The 17,133-nt window shown below is 44.1% G+C and overlaps 1 protein-coding gene and 1 long non-coding RNA gene across 2 annotated transcripts in view; both read left to right on the top strand.

The window, feature by feature from the left end:
* LOC128586738 (uncharacterized) overlaps positions 1 to 12,078 on the top strand; it is an 81,298-nt gene extending 69,220 nt beyond the window's left edge. The window contains exon 2 of the long non-coding RNA XR_008380287.1: positions 11,699 to 12,078. This is a non-coding gene — a long non-coding RNA (uncharacterized LOC128586738). The remainder of the gene's footprint in view (positions 1 to 11,698) is intronic.
* Positions 4,720 to 9,511, top strand: CRNN (cornulin). Its single transcript, XM_053592819.1, has 3 exons — positions 4,720 to 4,809; positions 6,497 to 6,647; positions 7,843 to 9,511. Exons 2-3 carry the CDS (start codon positions 6,498 to 6,500, stop codon positions 9,169 to 9,171), a joined length of 1,479 nt encoding a protein of 492 aa, XP_053448794.1. The 5' UTR covers positions 4,720 to 4,809; position 6,497; the 3' UTR covers positions 9,172 to 9,511.
* Positions 12,079 to 17,133: the final 5,055 nt, after the last annotated feature.

The following is a 17,133-nucleotide window of genomic DNA, read 5'->3' as shown; positions in this document are numbered from 1 at the left end:
AGAGTTTGACTCAAGTTCAGATCAGGTCCCTGGCCTCCCTGCCCTCCCTGCCCTCCAGCATACCTGTCAAATGCAATGCCAGGTAAAGTCACTAATGTCGAACTAAATAACAAGGAGAGGCTCTCTCTAAAAAAAAGAGACACTTGCTCTGGAAGAGGGCACTGCAGTGGGAATGCCCGTGCCACAGTGAACCCTGTGTGTGTATGTCTGTGTGTGTTTGTTTGTTTTGAGACAGAGTCTCACTCTGTCCCCCTGGGTAGAGTGGCATCACAGCTCACAGCAGCCTCAAACTCCTGGGCTAAAGCGATCCTCCTGCCTCAGCCTCCCAAGTAGCTGGGACTATAGAGGTGCCTGCCACATGCCTGACTAGTTTTCTATTTTTAGTAGAGATGGGATCTCACTCTTGCTCAGGCTGGTATCCAACTTCTGAGCTTGCCTTGGCCTCCCAGGTGCTAGGATTATAGGTGAGAGACCAAAGTTAAAGATTATTTTTGAAAGAGTGAACAGGATTACATACATACTGACTACAAAGATCAGTAATAAGGGTGACACCAATCCTAGGTTTGACAGGCATTTTCTGGGCAGATGTTCTCACATAAGTATTTTTTGGTGTAAGATTGTGGTTTTTGAGACTCAGCCGCAGGGCAGCTGGTCAAGAACAGAGGAAGAGATAACATGGGGACACCCAAGAGTGAGGAAACTGTACTCCAAAATGATCCCAATGAAGCAAAGTGTGGAGCCCATAATTCTGAAACATCAGAGAAGAACCAAGAAGAGGAATACTTCTGTTTAAATAACTACTCTCCTCGTCTAATAGAAACAATTAAGGAAGTTTCCAGGATGAGCATTGCTAATGAAATCATGGTAAACCAAGATTTCTACATGGAAGAGAATGTTTTATCTCCAAACAGTCTGGAAGACAGGTTCATGGAGACATGGTACAATGTTTTTTGGGACCATTTAAGAGAACAACTCTTGAGTAATCCTCCCGAATTCACTTGTGCTCTTGAACTTATGATGGAAGTTATGGAGATTTTGCTATCACTGCTATTACCACGCCACATCCACCTTAAAAATGAGATTAAAGAAGTTCTGGACATGGATCTCCTCAAGCAAAAAGCAGAACATGGAGCCCTAGATGTCTCTCGTCTCTTTAACTACACTCTTAGTTTGATGACCCTGCTATGTGCACCAGTCTGAGATGAAGCAGTAAAGAAACTACAGAGCATAACAGATCCAGTATAGTTACTGAGGGGCAGCTTCCATGTTCTGGGCCTAATGAAAATGGACATGGCGAACTATACCATCCAGAGCATTCAACCCTACCCACAGGAATATTCCATCCAGTATGAAAGAGCTAAATTCCTGGAACCCTTGACAAACAACCCAATCTCCTTGATTACACCAAGAAATGGCTAACCAAAGCAGCCACAGACCTCATTACACCATGTCTGAATTCTCCTGACATGCCCAGCTCCTCCAGCATGGCCTGTTCACCTCCAAACAAGGCAGCTAAGAATTCAGATCCTCCCAATCCCATAATGGTGCTATACCAGGGCTAACTGAATCTCCTCCTTTGGAATCCTGAAAATGAAGAGTTCCCTGAAACTCTGCTGATGGAAGAATCCGGGTCCAGGAAATGGGGTCCCATTTGCACCACTTGACTATATTGGCCTCAGTCTTACTAGTGGCTAGAAGTTTCTCTGGTAAAATTTTATTCAACTCACCTGGATTTGTGGATAAACTGAAATGCATAACCAAGGCTCTGACTGAGGATTTAACTCCAAGCCTGAAGAAGCTATGTTGAATGTGAGTGAACAGGTGTCTCAGGAAATTCATTGTGACCTGGGCTTTACTGCCCTCAGCAGTGAAAACACAATATGTCTTATAGGACAACTCCAGAACATCACCAAGAAAGCAAACCGTGTTCGTAGTATCATTTATCAGGGCCTCCTTTTGTTTCTCAAATGCTGTTTGGCTTTTAGCATGCAGGAGTCCCTAAAGGCCTTAATCACATGGAAGGAGGGTTGACAGAACTAGGCCTGAAGTTTGTCAAGCTGATGCATCACAATCAGCAGGTATTTGGCCCATACTATGCTGAGATCCTAAAAAATGTTGATACTCTAGCTCAAGCACAAGAAACAGAAGTGGACCTATCTGATAGTGCTGGACTCCAGCCATGGCAACAGGGACCCAAGAGAGAGGGATCAGCATGTTCCTGGGATGATATCACCTGTGGCCAGCAGAGAAGCCAGCCATCCTCCTCACTACAGCTGGGATACAGGGCTGCAGGCGTCAAGCATGTAAACTCCAGCTGACCCAACCCCCTTCATTAATAAACTTCTGAGCTACAAGGAAAAAAAAAAACATTGTGGTTTTTACGGTCTTCTGTGATAGTTTTGTTATCAGGCATACAAGCCTGAGAGCCCTCTCTTCATAGTTTTCCTCTACTCTGCTTGCCAAGGGTGTTAACTCAAGCAACTCCATTTTGATTCTGACAATTTTCACACTAATTTATAATAAGTCTTCACAATATTACAAACCAACCAACTTACACAGTTGATTAGAGACTGTCTACCCCAATGTCTCCCACCTCCGCATCCCCCCCATCTCATGCACATCAGTCAGCTCCTGCTCATCCCACACACATTCCATCCTCTGCTGCCTCTGTGGTGCCCAGAGCCTCATGGGCAGCTCCTCCTGCAGGCTTAGGCCAGCCCCGGCCCTTGTAAAGACGGAAGCTTTGGAGGAAGGCAGACCTAATTCAAATTCAGCTCTATCACTTTCTAGGTATGTAAACTTGGGTAGTTTACTTAACCTGTCTATGCCTCAGTTTCTTCATCTATAAATTAGGTGTAATAATACCAACCCTATAGTAACTGGCTTGTCACTTGCCTACTTTCCTTTAGTTCCCAACATTTCTAGAAGTTCTATGCTCTTTCAGATAAAGTTTAGAACACCACCCACAGAAGGAAAGTCTACTCTGCTGGACTTGCTCTTGTTCCACAACTTCCCCTGTCCTACTGGCCTCCTCTTAATGCTGACCACCTGCCACAGCAACCTCAGCCCCCTTCTGCTCCCAAAGCTTGGAGCCCCAGAACAGAGCCATCCTCTCTCTCTGCAGTCAGACTACTCCAGCTGCAAAGCCCACAGCCTGCCCTCCCATATCCTGCCCTCCTGGCCTGGACTCACCCAGTGCTCTGCACTCTACTTGATGTGGTGGAGCTCGTGCTGTGGTCATTGCAAAGCTGCCCTCGCTGTGCCAGTCACTGCCACCAAGGCCTTACCGTGCCTTCCTCTCCTGATGGTCACTCCTTTTCCTGTCTGCTGCACACAGATGTGTGAGGATGGTGTCCAGAGTCACTTGAGGGGCTATGTATGCTTCCTGCAAAAGGGCCACTTAGGAGTCCTCTTTGGGATTTGGCTTTGGAGCTCAGAAAACTTCCTTCTCAGTGTCCTCGACCATGGTGGCTCTTTATGCACCGAGGATGAATTCAATATTTTTGAAGTGTCAAATGTCATTGACAAAAAACAAGTGGCAGCAAATTGCATCAGAGAGATCAGGGCCCAAGGGGCAGCAGTGTGGGCCTGATCCCACTCAGGATTTCTCCCTGTTCTCATTTGTTAAGTGGGCTTAGCCACACACCTCATGGGAGCATAGCGAAAATGAAAAGTGAAATGGTGGTTACCACCACCATTAGCCTCCTGAGGACTTTCCACAAGGACTTCCAGGCTATAACCTCCATGGGAGTTGAAACTGCTGCCACCGTATTCAATGCTGTCTCCCTGAGGCCTCAGCTTTCCTTTTTTTTTTTTTTTTTTTTTGTAGAGACAGAGTCTCACCTTATAGCCTTCGGTAGAGTGCCGTGGCGTCACACAGCTCACAGCAACCTCCAAATCCTTGGGCTTAGGTGATTCTCTTAGTCCCTCCCAAGTAGCTGGGACTACAGGCGCCCACCACAACGCCCGGCTATTTTTTTTGTTGTTGTTGTTGTTGCAGTTTTGGCCGGGGCTGGGTTTGAACCCGCCACCCTCGGCATATGGGCCGGCGCCCTACCCGCCGACCCACAGGCACCGCCCGAGGCCTCAGCTTTCCACAAATGCTTGCTGTTGAGTTGGCTGCTGAGTTCCCTGTCTCTGTAGAGAGGAGGTTGTACGTGGTTGTACTGAACCTCCTCTCTGCTGCCCACCTATATGTGGGTGGAGGAGGTATTAGCCTTTTCATCTGGGTTGAAAATGAGACCCAACTATGCAGAAATGAGACTAAATTTCTTGTCTTTCACATGCCAGGTGTGAGAGGCAAATTCCAAATCAGTAATTCAAAAAATGTTCTGAGTAATAGCAACATCACCAGGAAAACATGTGTAGCCTCCCCAAGTGGCCACTTTGAAAGGACAACCCTCAACAGATATGTTCAAAACATTTATGTACAAAAGGATGACTTTGTAACTACTTGCAAATCATGACTTTTCAGTCTCTGCAGAGACGAAGAATGTTCATAGGAGCCCAGGCTGTGCCCAGCACTACGGAGGCCATGATCCTAGAAAGGAGCATCTGAGACATGAGGACCCCACACGTGGTCAGGAGTGGCCTGCTAATCAGAGCAATGCAGCCACATGTCAGCCGGTGGTTGGGCTGGACTGGGCTGGGCTGGGCAGAATCTTGGGTGAATTAAGCCTTCCCACAAGGCGGGACACCCTGTCTCAAACATGAGCCTTGGTTAAATCCCTATAAAAGGTCCTGGTCCTACTGACCTGGTACCCCACACACCACTTGGAAACCACTCACTTCATCCTGCCTGGGAATTAGGTAAGTTCCCCCTTGAGGAACCTCTTTCTCATCCCTAGTGTCTTGGTGATCTGAGCTCATAAAACCAGGGCTATCAGCTGTGAGCTGCTGGCTATCACTGCTGCCTGTGGGCCTCCGGCAAGCCAGGAGCCACAGGACCTTGGGAAAGATGTTCTCCAGAAGCAACTGGGTTTTCTCCTGCTCTTACTCTGGCCTAGCAGGAGCTCCTCTCACTGGGAGACTATGTGGGCAGCAGCAACAGAGCCACCCATGTGCCTTTCTGGATCACAGAGGCCTCTAGCTTCTAAGGTCCTGGAAGCTTCTTTGCACGCTGAGAGTGTGTGGAAGGAGAATTGGTTTACTTATGCTCCAGACAATGTGGTCTAACAGTCTCATGAAGGAAGGGGCTTAGGTGACACCCCTCTTCTGCCTCAGTGTGATAGTTAGGCAAGGTGTCTGTAGATTTATTCTAAAGAATCTGAAGTATAACTAAAAGGTCATCTCATTGTTTTTATTATTTATAGGTCAAGGGGTTAAAGTCTGCTGTAGGGTTTAAAAATAAAAGGATGCTTTTTATCCTCGTTGAGAAATATTCTTAGTTTTGTATCTTGATATACACAAGAGAAAAAGTCTGCCTGATAGTCTTGGCCATCAGGTTCTAGAAGCAATTCCCCCTGAACGGCCCCCCTGGGGTCTCCAACTCCCTGAATCTTTCTGGCCTCACTGACCTACTTTTTCTAGCACTCAAGTCTCCTTCCCTTACTCCTCTGCTTCTCTAACTCCATCTTCCTCTTCCTGTGCTCTACTCCTGTCCTGGCGGCCCATTGTTGCCGGCCTCCGGCTCCCCTTGCTCTGGGCCTGGTCATCTTTGACTCCGTCCCCTCCTGCTGGCTAGTCTCTGAGGCTTCTGATAAATGTCTCTGCAAGTCCCTGTGCCTCTTGCCATTACAGCCACTCCAGGCCTCATCTAAATCTACCTCCAGATTCTTAGCTAATAAAGAAAAACGTTTCCCCTTTGGGTACTTGATGAAGCCGCTTGCCTATTAGACGAGCTGCCCCCTCTGACTAGTCCCACAGGCTAAGGACAACTCTCACACTGGAGGGTCTCCTCTTGGGCTAAGGAGAGACAGGTTCCAGGGTTTCCTGATCCCTTCAAAGCTATGTGGCCTAACTTCCCTCAGCCTGTTTCCTCACCTGTAAAAAAAGTGAGGATAATAAGGATTAAAGGAGATGATGCACAAGAAAGTGCCTGTGAGCAGCAGGGTGTATGTAGACGCAAGTGATGTGTGTGTGTGTGTGTGTGTGAGAGAGAGAGAGAGAGAGAGAGACATAATGACACTTAACAGCAAGCACTGAGGATGGGCCAGGCCTCTGCCAAGTGCTTTTTATGAGTTATCTCTTTAAATCTTCACAATAACCCCGTAAAGTACTGACACCACTTTCGTTCATAATGAGTGAGCTGAGGCCCAGCAAGTGAACTCGGGCAGGGTAGCTTGGCCTCACTGCAGGGGTGTGGCCAGCAGTGACCTGCTGCGGATCCTGCCTCCCACCTCTGTGTGCTCCTCTTTCCCACGTGTCAAATACAGCATAGGAAAGGCCAAAGACAGACCAAACGCAGACCTGAGTATGCAGGGAAAGGCCCAGACGCCGGAGTGCCCAGGAAGAGACAGCCGTGGTGATTATGAAGGGCATTTTTCATATTTTCCAGCATGACTTCACAGATGCCCCAGTTACTGCAAAACATTAATGGGATCATCGAGGCCTTTGGGCGCTATGCCAGGACAGAGGGCAACTGCACAGTGCTCACCCGAGGGGAGCTGAAAAGACTCTTGGAGCAGGAGTTTGCCGATGTGATCGTGGTACGATGTGTGGGCCAGGTGGGAGGGATGTAGCCAGGAGTGACGCTTGAGCTGCAGACCCTGGGAGATTCAAGAAGACAGCAGCTGAATCCAGGCCTGCTGGTACAGATGGCAGCTGTGTGGGCAGAAAAAGAGCAGAAAACAGAAGATAATAAGGAGTTGACAGGCCCTGGTCCTTAGAGAGAAAATAACTAATTCTAATTTGAATTTGCCATTCTTTTTTAGTTTTTTTTTTTTTTGGTCAGGGCCAGGTTTGAACCTACCACCTCCAGTATATGGGGTCAGCACCCTACTCCTTGAGCCACAGGTGCCTCCCAACTAATTCTAATTTGAAGGCAAGGTAAAAGGACTCTCAAGGACTCTGCTCAGGGAGGAGCGAAGCCTCCAATGTCCTAGAAATTGCTAAAATCTGTAACTGCTGCTTTCTTTTGCCTCTTAAACTTAATACAGTAAACATTCCCATGTCTGTCTGAAATTTGATTAGTAAACACTCATTGGAAGCACAGTTCTATGCCTTGCACAAAGCATCTGCTCAAAAATATAAGCTAACCAATCTCATCAGATATGAGGTTTTGGACAGCAGGTTGTTAACAGCTTGGGGGAGACTCTGGTAGCCTTACCCTACCCCCATGGGCAAACCAGAACTGGGGCCTCAATGCATTTTCCTCCCTTTGATTTTCATGGAAAGCTCCCAGGATTAAGACCTTGGAGACAAGGTGTATGGGCACAGCAAGGTGCTGTCTGCATGCTCAGGGTAGTCCTCCTGTCCTGCTGTCCCCACCCACGCTATCTTGGGAAAACCTCTGAGCCTCCTTGAAGAGCTCACAGAATTCCCCTGTGCCCAGGTTCCCACTGTGTTTCTCTTTACCTTGACTTTTCAGGAGAGAATAAAACCTCAGCGCCAGAGGTCAAGAGGCCCCAAGAATGGCCCAAAGAATCAACCCCAGAGCCCAGACAGTTGCATTATGAGCTCAGTCAATTTATCTTTATCCAACTGTCCAGATACTACACCAGACAGAAAGGATACAAAACAAAAGCTGCTTCCTACCTTTGTGAGAGAGATAGGACTAAAGTAAACAAAGAAAGCAAAGAAGTGTTAGGAAGCTGCAGTGGTGTGGTGAGGGTGGGGAGCTGCAGGTCATGCGGCCACACCTTCTCACCTCAAGGACGCTGACTCAGCCTGTCTTCTCCCCAGAAGCCCCAGGACCCAGCCACTGTGGACAAAGTCCTGCGCCTGCTGGATGAAGACAACACGGGCACGGTGGAATTCAAGGAATTCCTGGTCTTGGTGTTTAAAGTTGCCCAGGCCTGTTTCCAGACCCTGAGTGAAAGGCCTGAGGAAGCATGTGGCCCCCAGGCATCTGGAAGCCTCCATCCCGGGGCCTCAGCAGAGCTGGGGGAAAGACAGAGAAGTGGCCCTGATGAAGGAAGGTCCAGGAAGGAGCAGCATCATGAGGGAAACAGCCACAGGCAGAGGGAACAGGTGTCTACAGGGCAGGGCAGGACTGGCCCTCAGACCCAGGGGCAGGACATTGGCCCTGCTTGGGTCAGTAGCCAAGTCAGACAAGCTTACCAGACACAGGAGAGGACAAGCCAGCAGGCACAAGTGCATGGGCATGGGGAGCAGACCCAGACAGCACCAGAAGGCCAGAGTCAGACCAGAGAGAGATCAGACAGACAGTCACAGACCAGGGAGCAGGACAGAACACGTCACATAGGTGACACTGAGACTACAGTGGGAACTCAGACCCAGGCAAGTGCCAGCCAGACAGTGGAACAGGACAGGAGCCATCAGACAGGAAGCACCAGCCCCCAGACACAGGAGTCCAACCATGGCCAGAACAGAAGGACTGAGACCCAAGGTCAAGACAGGAGCCAGACCAGCCAGGCAGTGACAGGGGGACAAGTCCAGACACAGGTGGGGTCACACACCCAGACCGTGGAGCAAGACAGGAGCCATCAGACAGGAAGCACCAGCCCCCAGACACAGGAGTCCACCCATGGACAGAACAGAAGGACTGAGACCCAAGGTCAAGACAGGAGCCAGACCAGCCAGGCAGTGACAGGGGGACAAGTCCAGACACAGGCAGGGTCACACACCCAGACCGTGGAGCAGGACAGACAACAGACCATAAACTATGAAAGGGCTGGAGAACAAGGACAGACCCAAATGCAGTCAGGCAGTGGAGAAATATGGACAGACGTGAGCAACTCTGAGGCAGGAGAGACAGTGCTGAGAGGACAGGCCCAGACTGGGGCGAACAGTGGGCCAGGAAGCCAGGACTGGAGCAGCACTCAGCCAAAGTGCAGTGTGACAGAAGGACAGGGAAAGAGAGAGCCCACAAGGGTTATCCAGGAGTGGGTTGATGACCAGACAAGGGAGACAGTGCTCCAGAGCCAGGCCCAGGGCAGCTTGCACACCAGCGTTGCCTCAGAACAGAGCCAGGGTGCAGCCCAGCTGGAAGGGAAGCAAGGTGGCACAGCCAAAAAGCTGTATTCCTACTTCGAAAGCAGCAAGCCATGACCCCCTGCCCCTGACACCCATGCCCAGTATCAAAAGAAGACAGCTGGAGAGAGAATGGCTTGTCCTGCGCTGGCCAGTCCAGCTGGTACGTCCCCGGACATCTTCTAGTCATGATGCTTCCCTTACAGGTCTTTCTCGGTGAGATCACTTTTGTAAAGTACTTTTATCCTAAACTCCTCTTTTACATGCTTTGCTTCACAAACCCTCTCAGAAGCAGGAACACATAAAGCAAGTCATCCTTTGTGCTAAATTCTCCTCAGCCTGTTGGAGTTTCAGGACTTCTTTTATCTCTGCCAAGTCTCTTACTCTATCTACCCTAGTAAAACCTTCTCAAGCAACTAACCTATGTTTCATTCAATTGCCTTCTACTGATGGATGGGCTAAGGGCTACAGGGCTATCATGATGATGAACTGGACATGGTCCCCAGCCTTGAAGAGCATCTAGTTGAGAAAATATTGTACAAGACTCCACATGTTAGAGTCAGAGAGAGGAGATATCATACTTAATACTTGGCAGAGATGGAACGGGTACATTGCATCTAAGATGCTTCCTTATGATGGCCCTTAAAGGACAACTAGGATTTAGATAGGCAAAGTTATTCCTGGTCTTTCATTATTCTAATTCTAGGATGTTGAACTACCATTCACTTGTAAGGTCATAGAGATAAACTGACTTAAGGTTACTGACCGACAGAATAAGGCCCCCAAGGGCAGTGGAAGGGAAGGGAGAAGGCAGACATTCCAAGCTCTGGACCAGGAGCTGGAGCCCAGGGAACTCTTCTCCCTACATCCCCTCTACTAGGGATGAACAAGTTATAACATAGAAATTATCAGTTTGGTTTATTGTAAGAATCACCAGAGGAATAATTTTTAAAATACAGATACATAAACCTAAACCTACAGATGCTGATTCTAAAGTTTTAGAGTAGCGCCTATGAATATCACTGAGAAATTTCTTAGGGAGACTTGTGCTTTTGGCAGTACATAGGCTAAATACTCGGAAAGACCCCTCCAACAAAGTAACTAGATCCTGTATAAAGCATATTTTTCACTGAATTGTTGGTTTACAGAAAGAAAGGGAAATCTCCAAGGATAACTCAAAATTTGATGGACTGAATAACAACCTCCAAAGATGTCCATGTTCTAATTACAGGAACCTGTAAATATGTGACTTTATCTGGCAAAAGACACTTTTCAGATTTGATTAAGGATTTTGAGATGGAGAGATTATTCTGGATCTGAGTGAACTCAACATAAACACAAGGGTCTTAAAAAATTTCAAGTAAGAGCATCAGTGTCAGTAAAAGGAGGTTTGATGACTGAACCAATGGTCAAGGCCATGTGCTACAAGCCAAGGAATATGGACAGACTCTAGAATCTGGAAAAGGCAAGGAATTTTCCCCCAGAACACCTGGAAAGAATGTAGTCCTTCCATCACCTTCATTTTAGATTTATGACCTCCAGAGCTGTATGAGAGTCCTCAACCTTTTGGCACCAGAGACTGGTTTCATGGGAGACAATCTTTCCATGGACCTGGAGTAAGGGTAATAGTTTTGATATGAGTCTGAAAAAAAAATTGATTTATTATAGTCTATGCAGTCAAACCTCTCTGCTGATGATAATCTGTATTTGCAGCCACTCCCCAGCATTAACATCACTGCCTCAGCTCCACATAAGAGCACACAACTTAAATCCCTCATATGCACAGCTTACAGTAAAGTTCACACTCTTATAAGAATCTATTGCCACCTCTGATCTGATAGGAAACGGAACTGAAGCAGTGATCCAAGTAATGGGGAGCAGCCATAAGTATTATGAAGAGTCACTCACTTGCTGGCTTCTCACATAGTGCTGTGCAGCCTGTTCCTAGCAGGCCACAGACCAGCACCAGTGCACAGGCCCAGGGGCTGGAAACCACAGCTGTATGAGAATATAATTTTTATTATTTTAAACCACTAAATTTGTGGTAATCTCTTACAGCAGCAATAGAAAATTAATACACAAAACAAAATCCCAGAGCTGGAGCCAAAGTAGTAAGAAGTAAATACGTGAAAGGCAAAGTTGTCTGTCTGAGAAAAAACTGATTTTTATATCCATTTTATATCCAAACTGGCCTTTAAGTATAAAGGTCAAAGACAAATAGCAAAGACCTTGCAAAGACGCAGGAAATGTTTTTCCTATAAGTCTTTTCTGGGGAATCTACTAGAGAATAATCCCCATCTACCTACACACACATGAAATCTAGAATCATAGAAGTGTATGACATACAATCTGATAATGTACATTTAAATATATTTAACTATAAAACTAAGACTAAAGAGTATGGATAGTGGTGGCAGAATAGCATTTATTGTTACATGCTCTGAAAATATGCAGTATAGCTAACAAAAAATGAAGAGATAAGGAGAAAGTATAAAAAGTAGAATAAGACAGTGCCTGTGGCTCTAAGGAGTAGGGCACCAGCCCCATATGCCAAAGGTGGTGGGTTCAAACCCAGCCCCAGCCAAAAACTGCAAAAAAAAAGTAGAAAAGTATGTGTTTATATGGACAAATTGAGAGTAAAGGGATATCAATTCAAACTAACTGAGGAAGAAATGAGGTTAGGGTGAAAATTTTTCCCAAAAATTCCATTATTACTTCAATTAGGGAATTAATAGAACATGTTAAATGGGAGAAAAGATACAGGTTATGTATGACATAAAGATGCACTGTAGGGTGGCGCCTGTGGCTCAAGGAGTAGGGCGCCGGTCCCATATGCCGGAGGTGGTGGGTTCAAACCCAGCCCTGGCCAAAAACCACAAAAAAAAAAAAAAAAAAAAAGATGCACTGTAAAGATAACAGTAGAATAAAAAATACAAACTTTCCTCAACACCAAAAGATATTCCAGGGGAAAAAAAGCAAATAAAACGGACAATATAGTGAATGTTATTTGTGTATAAGGTATATTTGCACAAATAGCACATAAAAGAATATGTAGACTGTGGTCAGACATATTTGTTATAACAATGTAAAGAAAGGGCTTATCTCACTGTAAAAGTGAAAGAATTTCATTGCTAATAAAGTATCTAATGGAGAAAAATAAACTAACAAAAAAAAAAAAGGAAGAAAGATCATAGCCCCTTGATTTGATTAACCACCTGTGGAGAACCCTATGGAGTTGCAAAGGATATGGACTAACTTGATAGGTGTACTCTTGATTTTGTGCCACACACATTATTATTTCTTTTATCATAACAGCTCTCCAGCTAGTCTGACAGAGCACCTGACTTTAAAAAACAAATGAACAAACCAGGGAAAGTGTTTGTTTTGACAGAACGTGAAAAGAACTGAAAAGATACAAAAAGCATGACCCTTCCCAAGCTCCCACCAGACCATATTCCAAAGACCCTGATAAGGCAGCCTCATAGAGAAGAGGAAAAAAAAAGAAAAGGAAAAACTGATGCAGCTTATTCTGCCTTCTGCTGTCAGCTAGGAGCAATAACTATTTTTTCCTTTCTCTTTATCCCTTTATGAGTCCTAAACAGCTCACTCATACCACTGACACCTCTTTCTTGTGTGCTATGCCCTTCCTATACTTTGGGAAGTAAAGTTACCTTTTTACTTCTTTCTATCCTAACCTTTGTATTGAGAATTCGTTCTCATCCTGCTCTGTGATTTCCCACCCTAACAAAAAGAACAAGTTTTCATATTAGCTCTGTAAAGTCTCTGCTCTTTATAAGACACAGCCAAATCAAAGACAGAAAAAAAAAATTTGAGGCAGGTAATTAAATTAATATATATCAAGAAAATGCAGGTTATCTAAGCCCAGGAGTTGGAGGTTGCTGTGAGCTGTGTGACGCCACAGCACTCTACTGAGGGCAATAAAGTGAAACTCTGTCTCTACAAAAAAAAAAAAAAGGAAAATGCAGGTTATAACAGAATTCAAAAAACAAGTGTCATGCTTTTGATCCCAAATCAGGTCAAAAAGCCTTGAATTAGACCAAGAGGGATACTTAAAATGCCAAAGGATATAATTTCACAATAACAGTATGGAAGTTTTTAATATCTATACATTCACTAATGTAGCAAAACTCTGATAAAGCAGAAGACACAAGGACAAACGAAGAAAATGACATAGTAATGATAACAGGGCACCTTAACCATCCCTCTCACTTTAGACAGTACGTGTAGAGAAGAAACAGTGCCATCAATAAGACAAAAACTCTTTTATATATGTAGATAACACAACAATCTCTTGACCTAACAATAAAGCTCCATCTTCTAAGTATGAAATATTCAATATCAGGCCACATACAAGACTTTGAAGCATTATGAAAAGCAGAAATAATACAAACAGCATTCTTACAGGCACATGAAATATCTATGAGTTCTGCTAAATCTGTGTTGTTGCTACTACTGTTGTTGGAAATTACCAGCACACCCACACACATACACATACACACTATTAAACAGCTTTTGAATAAGAAGTGATGAATAGAAAACAAAATTGCAGAACTTTTAGAAAATGATGATAATTAAACTAGACATAAAAACTATCTACAGAAACAGAATACCCCAAGAAAAAATTTGTAGTCTTAACTACACATTAATAAAAATTGAAATAAATGAATTATAAGTGCAAATTAAGAAGCTAGAAAAATACCTATAAAGAGAACAAAAAAATATAAGGAAAAGTTAATAAAAGCATAAGGAGAAATTAACTAAAATTTTTTAAAGTCAATAAATAAATAAATAACTTTTTTTGTAACTTAACAAAGTAGAAAGCCACAAACCAACCTAATTTTTAAAAAGACGAAAAAGGTAGGGGGTGAGAAAGTACAAGGGCAAAATAAGAAATAATAATGGGCAAAGATATAAATAATTCACAGAAGAAAAATGAACCTTAAGTGTATGAAAAGATTCTAAAGCTTGTTTATTATATTAGAAACACAAACGAAATCTTTGCTAAAATACCATTTCTAAAATTTGAGAATAACGCCTGTAGTCCTAGCTACTTGGGAGGCTGAGGCAAGAGAATCACTTAAGCCCAAGAGTTTGAGGTTGCTGTGAGCTGTGATGCCAAGGCACCCTACCTAGGGCGACATAGTGAAAAATAAATAAATAAATAATGAAATTTGAGAATAGATATGTTGATGGGGTTGTGGAGTAGCAAACACTTTCATGCTTTCTGGAGGGAATGCAAAATAATACAGTCATAATAGAGAGGAATTTAGTAAAATTCATCAGTATTACACATGCCTGTTTTATTCTTGCTCTTTCCTTAGTGGCTAAAGTAGTGCCTGGCATTAATAATTATTTGTTGAAAGAATTCAATGACTTGATCTCTCCTTTCATACACGTGTTGATACAATCCCTACACAGACCTGTGACTACAGAAGCACAGCAAGTTCATAGCAAATAAGAAAATAGATGTCTTAGCATCCATAGCACAGTGATTAGAGCGCTGGCCACATACACCGAGGGTGGTAGGTTTGAATTTAGCCCAGGGGCTGCTAAACAACAATAAAAACTGCAATAACAACAACAAAAATAGCCGGGCATTGTGGTGGGCACCTGTAGTCCCAGCTATTTGGGAGGCTGAGGCAAGAGAATCACGTAAGCCCAGGAGTTAGAGGTTGATGTGAGCTGTGACGCCAGGGCCCTCTACCCAGGACGACATAGTGAGACTCTGTCTCAAAAAAGAAAGAAAAGAAAGGAAGGAAGAAAGGAAGGAAGGGGAAAAGAAAATGGAACTTTTTAGTGTTGTCTACAGTTACACAGTTAGCATAGGCAGAGCTAGGACTAAACTTAGGTCCTCTAAATATCAATGTGTTGTCAGCTCATACCTCACAAAGAAACAAGGGCCCCAGCGTGTGTGAATCCCTACCTAAAGTGGGTGGAAGGAGGCCATAGAGACTGACCTTTCTGATTCCCATCTCTAGCCTCAACAGAAGGTTCTGACCATGAACATATGGAGCCTACTTGTATCTATGAAAAGACCGATTGTGAAGATACATGTTCCTGGAGAGCTGGCAGGAAAAGGAAAAGGGTTAAGAGTGACCAGTCACTTCAACAGTTGTATTTCTTTTGGTAAACAAATGGACTGGAATCTCAAATGAATGCCAATCCCAGTCTCTGACCTTCACCAAGGTCAAAGGTCGCTCCACCACAGGCCACACCCTCTCCATCTCCTCTTAGGATTAACTGACCTTCTTTGACCATTTAGAGTTTCCACATGCTCAGAGAAGTTTCTGTTCATGTCTCTTGCCCAGTGATAAATGGGGTTGTTTGCTCTTTTTTTTTTTTTTTTTTTTGTGGATTAATTTGAGTTCTCTATAGATTCTGGTTATCAACCCTTTGTCAGATTTGTAACATGAAAGTATCTTTTCCCATTCTGAGGATTGTCTATTTGCTTTAAAGGTTGTGTCTTTAGCTGTGCAGAAGCTTTTCAGTTTAATTAAATCCCATTTGTTTGTTTTCATAGTTGCTGTGATTGCTACTGAAGTCTTCTTCACAAAATATTTCCCCAGGCTAATGGCTGACAAACATATGAAAAAATGGTCAGCATCCCTAATCATCAGAGAAATGCAAATCAAAACAACCCTGAGATATCACCTAACCCCAGTGAGAATAGCCCACATTGAAAAGTCCCAAAGTTGCAGATGCTGGTGCGGATGTGAAGAGAAGAGAACACTTTCACACTGCTGGTGGGACTGTAAACTAATAAAGCTTCTTTGGAAAGAAGTATGGAGAACACTCAAAGAACTCAAATTAGACCTCCCATTTGATCTCACAATCCCATTACTAGGCATCTATCCAGAAGAAAAAAATCATTTTATCATAAGGACATTTGTACTAGACTGTTTATTGAAGTTCAATTTACAGTTGCCAAGATGTGGAAACAACCTAAATGCCCACCAACCCAGGAATGCATTAACAAGCTGTGGTATATGTATACCATGGAATACTATTCAGCCATTAAAAATGATGGAGACTTTATATCTTTTGTATTAAACTGGATGGAGTTGAAAGACATTCTTCTTAGTAAAATATCACAAGAAAGGAAAAGCAAATATCCAATGCGCTCAATTACTGATATGAAGCCAGTAGATGATCTAATACATGCCCACATAAGAGGAAAACTCAATTCAATTCAAGTTGGGGGGAGGGGAAGAAGGAAGGCAGAGGGGAAGATGGAGGGGGATTGATGTGCTCCCTCTTAATAGGCACAATGTAAGGGTATAAGGCACACCTCCTGGGGGCGTGACACAACTACAAAAGGGACTCTACCTAATAAATGCAAACATTATAAGCTAGTTGTTTATACCCTCATGTTAACCAAAAATAAAATAAGATAAAATAAAGTTTCCATATGAATGCTTTTTTCATGCATTGCGTATGTTATTTTAGAACCAAGAGGGAATAATTGTGGAAAATAGAGACTTGATGGAAATGAAGTGTGTTTTTTCACAGCCCCTGAGATAGTCTCTTCTCATATAGAGTAGAGGAATCACCCTCCCATATCCTATCAAACATATGGAAATTCACATGCAGACCAGTTAAATACAACTTTTGTTTGAGACAAGAGTCTTACTTTGTCACCCTTGGTAGAATGCCATGGAGTTATAGCTCACAGCATCCTCAAACTCTTTGGCTCAACCTATCCTCTTGCCTCAGCCTCCCAAGTAACTGGGACTAAAGGCGCCTGCCACAACGTCCAGCTATTTCTTTTAGAGATGGGGTGTCACTCTTGCTCAGGCTGGTCCTGAACTCCTGAGTTCAAGAGATCCACCCACCTCGGCCTACCAGAGTACTAGGATTACAGGCTTGAGCCACCACGCCCAGCCTTAAATACAATTTTTGCTGAAAATATTTTGAAAACCTTTTTCAGAATTTTGTTTTTCACATTAGGACATAAACAGTGCATTTACCTGATTGTAGCTATGATTTTTTTTCTGAATTCGGGAGCACATTCTTTGAAAA

This window comes from Nycticebus coucang, chromosome 5 (genome assembly GCF_027406575.1).
Source record: "Nycticebus coucang isolate mNycCou1 chromosome 5, mNycCou1.pri, whole genome shotgun sequence".
Lineage (NCBI taxonomy): Eukaryota > Metazoa > Chordata > Mammalia > Primates > Lorisidae > Nycticebus > Nycticebus coucang.
The sequence above is the reverse complement of the archived record's forward strand: the minus strand, read 5'-3'. Positions and strand labels throughout refer to the sequence as shown.